We start from the raw sequence: 6,351 nt of genomic DNA, 5'->3' as shown, positions 1-6,351 counted from the left end.
CTCTACCAGAGACGTATACGGCGTCTCTACGTCACTCCTCAGTCCAAATATGGTCACTTCCTGTTCACTGGTTGCAAAAGAAACAACATGGCGACGGACAAAACGCTGAACTGGAGGCTTCAAAACATCCACAAACCAACAAGACGTTTTTTTTCTCCTTCTTTGTCTTTAGTGTGTTCCACTGGGACTGTTGCCATGACAACCATTTCAAACACCAGTAGAGAACCCAATTCTACCTCTGACTCCACCAGTAACACCACAGCTGGTTCCAACGTCACCCAGTCCAGTCCCAGTGCCACCAGTAACACCACAGCTGGTCCCAACGTCACCCAGTCCAGTCCTAGTGCCACCAGTAACACCACAGCTGGTCCCAACGTCACCCAGTCCAGTCCTAGTGCCACCAGTAACACCACAGCTGGTCCCAACGTCACCCAGTCCAGTCCTAGTGCCACCAGTAACAACACAGCTGGTCCCAACATCACCCAGTCCAGTCCCAGTTCCACCAGTAACACCACAGCAGCGACACACGAATCCGGCAACGCAACAACCTCAGACAGAAACACAACAACCGTTATAGTGACAACCACCAATCCAAATGGCACGACAAGCAGTTCTTCAACCGCAACAGCCAGCAGGTCGCCTGTTTCGGTTCAGCCAAATAAAACAATCACGTCGCAGAGCTCGACCGGAACCACGACCACGGCCCGGGTCCCGGTCCCTGTCAGCGGCGGCGTACCCGGATGGGGGATCGCTCTGCTGGTCCTGGCCGCTCTGGTTTTGCTGCTAGTGCTCCTGCTGTTCATCGGGCTGGTGAGTCGGGCCGTTCGATTATGGCACAAATACATGATCACTTTTATTATAAAACCGTTGTTTTCTCTTCTGCAGCTTGTGTGGTGCTGCTGCTACAGGGGGCGGCACAACGACAACAATGATGAAATCCCTCTGTACACCACGCACACTCGCTTCGACGGGCCCAACGGGAAGAACTACGTGAGTCAAACGTCTCTAGATACAGACCTCTCTGAGGACACGTCTCACTGCTAACGTCCTCACAAGGACACATTACAGAGTTAACATCCTCACAAGGACACATCTCAAAGTTAACGTTCTAACAAGGACACGTTACAAAGTTAACGTCCTCACAATGACACGTCACAAAGTTAACGTCCTCACAAGGACACGTCACAAAGTTAATGTTGGCCTAAAATGTAATCGCTTATGTTATGAGGACATGCATTTTGTCCCCGCATGGAAGGCGAGTCCCACAATGCGACTGTGTCATCCGATTTGTGTCCCCATAAGACAAGGTAAAACAATCCCACATACACACACACAGGGCAGAGTGTGTGTCGGTTGTGTCTTTGTGTGGTGTAACGTGAGTCCTGGGAAGTATTTTCTGTCTCTTACCTGCAACAGAACAGAGTTAATCCATTCACAATAATGCAGTCACATTGTGTTCGTCTGTTCCAACAGAACCAGCTGAATAAGCCAGTACAAACATAAACCTCACCATTAGAAAACATTAATCTCACCAGTATAAAACATAAACCTCACCATTAGAAAACATTAATCTCACCAGTATAAAACATAAACCTCACCATTAGAAAACATAAACCTCACCAGTACAAAACAAACCTCACCATGAGAAAACAAACCTCACCATTAGAAAACATAAACCTCACCAGTATAAAACATAAACCTCACCATTAGAAAACATAAACCTCACCAGTATAAAACATAAACCTCACCATTAGAAAACATAAACCTCACCAGTAGAAAACATAAACCTCACCATTAGAAAACATAAACCTCACCAGTAGAAAACATAAACCTCACCATTAGAAAACATAAACCTCACCATTAGAAAACATAAACCTCACCAGTATAAAACAAACCTCACCATTAGAAAACATAAACCTCACCAGTAGAAAACATAAACCTCACCAGTAGAAAACATAAACCTCACCAGTAGAAAACATAAACCTCACCAGTAGAAAACATAAACATAAACCAGAAGGAACTTATTGAGGACCTGAGGGTTTGTTTCTTTAACATCAGAGTTGACCTGGTTCACATATCTCATGTGTCCTGAACAACGAGGTGTGTTGAATATCAATGGGTGTGTATTGACTTATTGTAACACCTGTATTCACCTGTTTGTACTTTAATGAGTCACGGCCAACATTTACACAGGAAACATGGAGGAATAATAATATCTGTAATGTGATTGTCACTATGACAACAACTAAATGGACACACAAAGGCGTGAGTATCAGTGTTCATCGACTCGAAGGTGGCAATGTACTTTAGCCTGTTCTTTAAGCTATTCACAGCTCAGACGTATTGTAGCACTTTTATATATATATATTTATTTATTTATTTATATTCTGTAGATGTGTTGATAAGTATTGTTTAGTTCCATTTAGTTTAGTCCCCTTTGAGCCTGAATGCTCCTGTTGCTTTGATGATTGTAAAACATTTGATGTGATATGAGAAGCTGGCGTACGTTGTTTGTTTCACTGAGAAGAGGAAATGAAAAGAATGACTTCATCTCAATACATTTATTTAGTCTCATTAATGAAGCGTTTAACATAAAAAGTTTTAATTTATCAAACATATATGTCCTCTAAATGGCTGGTTTCACTTTTTAATTTTTTTACTTGTATTAATTATTTACTTTATATCTTATTGTTATTGTGTTCTATTTTGCAATAATGTCAATGATTTATTTTACACTTCATAATTGTTCTATTGTTTTTTGCTATTCTATGTTTGTAATCTTGAATGAAACTCTGACACATGATTTCCTTCAGGATTAATAAACTTCTATCTGTTCTTATCTTATCTTATCTTATCTTATCTTCACTGTTGTGTGGAGCTGATCTAATGCGATGAATCTCTTACAGGAAGAAATGGAAAAGCCGAGGAAGAACCGGACCGGCATGTACACGGTGAACCCATAGAGATGACGTCAACAAACGCTTTTATTAATCACGGAACACACACTTTTTCCATCGTTTGTGCTTTTTAATTTGTATCCGGTTTGATTTGAATGAATGTGTGACTCAATTATAATACATCTCATAGCTGCATTTATTTATTGTCTGTAAAGCACTTTGGAGATTTGTATTAAAAAAAAACAGGAAATAAACATTTATTGTGGAGAAAATGCTACAAATTGTGAGTTTCTTGTTACAAAAGACACTTTATAAAATCAGGATATGTTAATTGTTATGTGTATGCTTGATATGAATACAATAATATAATATATAGATAATATACTATATTAACTATTACCATATTGTCACTTCTATTTTACTACATATTTTAACTACATTTTAATTTAAAAGAAATTACACTAAACTGGCATCAAGATATGAAATGTTAATAATCATATTTCTATTTATTGACTCTTTACACTTATAAAGCGGTTATACTGTTATTAACATGAGTATGAATTATGAATTCTTTCTTTGACTCACACTGACCTGACTTTGTTTGGTACAACACTCACTGTTATCACTTAAATTATTAAAGTTTATTTTTCTTATAACTGACACTAATACGCATATTTCCATTAATTGGCTCTTTTTCTATCATAACGTAAGATAATACAACATTCTCTCTTAATATATGAGCAATATTCTTACATTTCTTTAATATACTGTAGTTTATAGAATATTGTCACTCATTTCAGTTTTTAGTCGTTTATATTTTAGTATTCCAATAATTACACATTCTATATATTTGTATTATAATTTTTGATGATGCGTTTCTTTTACTTTTGTTTTAAAAGTGTTTTCAGATTATGGAACCTATAACTGACATTATCCCCCAGAATGAGCTGGAACATGTTGCCGGTGAGAGGGAGGTCTGGGTCGGCCTGCTTGGCCTGTTGCCACCGCGACCCGACCCCGGATAAGCGGAGGAAAATGGATGGATGGATGGATGGATAACTGACATTAATAATAATAATAATATTAATATTTCCATTCATTGGCTCTGCTATATTTTATATTTCATTAAAAAAGTTCAATACAAATAACGCTCAATAAAATAATCTTAATCATAATTATAAATATGGAAATACATTTCTGTTTTCTCGTGATATTGTTACGACATCACTAAACTGATTATGACGTATTCATCCATTAATGGCTTTATTACAGTTTACAATAATTCCTCTTATTAACACTAATATTAGATATTTTTGTGATATTATACTTCATAGTCGTGTGAGTTATAAATGTTCACTTTGACTCGAAACATTTTTATTAAAATGAATTGGTTTGTATTTCCAACTGTAAGATTAAAGTTACTGCTATAACTGCTGCTGATTCATTGTTAATTAGTTCATAATTAATTCCATTCATGAAGCATTGTTTGCATGTTTTCTTTAACATTTTCTTTGGTGAAGTGTTAATAATCATATTTCACTTTGGCAGCAGTTCAGCTCTGTATTGTGTTCACAGCGTGTGAAAGTGGATCCTCACGTTTGATTTCTTCTTTATTCTTAAACCAGAGTCCAGGTTTATATTTATTCTCTTCATCACAAAGAGAGGAAGAGAAGACGAGGCGTGGAGCGAGGCGGAGGAATGTAACAAGTCAACGAGTTTGATATACGAGAGTGATGGAGCTGATATCCACACAAAGGAAGTGGGCGGGGCTCAATGACTCAGTGACTTAGTTCTTATTGTTTCCATGTTTGATCTTCATGTGCATCAAACTAATTTCATTTCCTTCATATTCCTTCAGCACACGTCCTCTTCAGTGTTTCCTGATTCATATTTCATATCTTTGTCTTCCTACAGTTTTACTGTAACGTTGATGTTATGATCTCTGCTGCTTAATGACAGGATGAGATCTATTCACTTATTATGAGCTCATGTTTTCAGAATGAATGTTCCAGAAAGGCTTTGATGTTTTTGTAGAGATTATTATGATTATCAGTATTATTGTTATTAGTAGTAGTAGTAGTAGTAGTATCAGTATTATTACCATTACTTGTATTATTATTATTATTCTAATAATAATAATAATTACCAGTACTATTATCAGTAACTTTATTATCAGCATTATTTTTTTACTATATTATTATCAGAAATAATAATATTTTTATTATTAATGTTATTATTATTATTATTATTAATATTATTATTATTAGGCCTGAGCAGAAAGTGCCAGCAGTCCAACAGTAATCTTTAAAATTAACAGGAATTATAATTTAAGTATAAACCTTTTAAATCCAGCAACAAAACAGTAAATAATGTAGATTAAAATAATGTAGATTCAAATAATGTAGATTTATATAATGTAGATTTAAATATTGTAGATTTAAATATTGTAGATTAAAATAATGTAGATTAAAATAATGTAGATTTATATAATGTAGATTTAAATATTGTAGATTTAAATATTGTAGATTTATATAATGTAGATTTAAATATTGTAGATTTAAATATTGTAGATTTAAATATTGTAGATTTATATAATGTAGATTAAAATATTGTAGATTAAAATAATGTAGATTTATATAATGTAGATTTAAATATTGTAGATTTAAATATTGTAGATTTAAATAATGTAGATTTATATAATGAATATTTAAATATTGTAGATTAAAATAATGTAGATTAAAATAATGTAGATTTATATAATGTAGATTTAAATATTGCAGATTTAAATATTGTAGATTTAAATAATGTAGATTTATATAATGTAGATTTAAATATTGTAGATTTAAATATTGTAGATTAAAATAATATAGATTTAAATAATGTAGATTTAAATATTGTAGATTTAAATAATGTAGATTTATATAATGTAGATTTAAATATTGTAGATTAAAATAATATAGATTTAAATAATGTAGATTTAAATAATGTAGATTTAAATATTGTAGATTTAAATAATGTAGATTTATATAATGTAGATTTAAATATTGTAGATTAAAATAATGTAGATTTATATAATGTAGATTAAAATAATGTAGATTTAAATATTGTAGATTTATATAATGTAGATTCATATAATGTAGATTTAAATATTGTAGATTAAAATAATGTATATTTATATAATGTAGATTAAAATAATGTAGATTTAAATATTGTAGATTTATATATTGTAGATTTAAATAATGTAGATTTATACAATGTAGATTTATATATTGTAGATTTAAATAATGTAGATTTAAATATTGCAGATTTAAATAATGTAGATTAAAATAATGTAGATTTAAATAATGTAGATTTAAATATTGTAGATTTAAATAATGTAGATTTAAATAATGTAGATTTAAATAAGATAGATTTATATAATGTAGATTTAAATATTGTAGATTTAAATAATGTA

At 32.5% G+C, this 6,351-nt stretch overlaps 1 protein-coding gene across 1 annotated transcript; it reads left to right on the top strand.

The window, feature by feature from the left end:
* The first annotated feature begins 165 nt into the window (after positions 1-165).
* LOC116378775 (integumentary mucin C.1-like) lies at positions 166-3,186 on the top strand. The gene is made up of 3 exons (XM_031840689.1): positions 166-810; positions 886-990; positions 2,907-3,186. The coding sequence occupies exons 1-3, from the start codon at positions 196-198 to the stop codon at positions 2,961-2,963; spliced, it is 777 nt and encodes a 258-aa protein (XP_031696549.1). The 5' UTR covers positions 166-195; the 3' UTR covers positions 2,964-3,186.
* The last annotated feature ends 3,165 nt before the right edge of the window (positions 3,187-6,351 follow it).

The sequence above is a fragment of the Anarrhichthys ocellatus genome, unplaced genomic scaffold, assembly GCF_004355925.1.
Source record: "Anarrhichthys ocellatus isolate YVR2014 unplaced genomic scaffold, GSC_Weel_1.0 scaffold3146, whole genome shotgun sequence".
NCBI lineage: Eukaryota > Metazoa > Chordata > Actinopteri > Perciformes > Anarhichadidae > Anarrhichthys > Anarrhichthys ocellatus.
The sequence above is the reverse complement of the archived record's forward strand: the minus strand, read 5'-3'. Positions and strand labels throughout refer to the sequence as shown.

What these genes read in the sequence shown, in the direction of transcription:
- LOC116378775 (XM_031840689.1), top strand. Translation starts at nt 196, where the DNA reads ATGACAACCATTTCAAACACCAGTAGAGAACCCAATTCTACCTCTGAC. An exon ending in TCCTGCTGTTCATCGGGCTG is followed by an intron (nt 811 to 885) that starts GTGAGTCGGGCC and finishes TCTCTTCTGCAG; the next exon opens with CTTGTGTGGTGCTGCTGCTA. An exon ending in GGCCCAACGGGAAGAACTAC is followed by an intron (nt 991 to 2,906) that starts GTGAGTCAAACG and finishes AATCTCTTACAG; the next exon opens with GAAGAAATGGAAAAGCCGAG.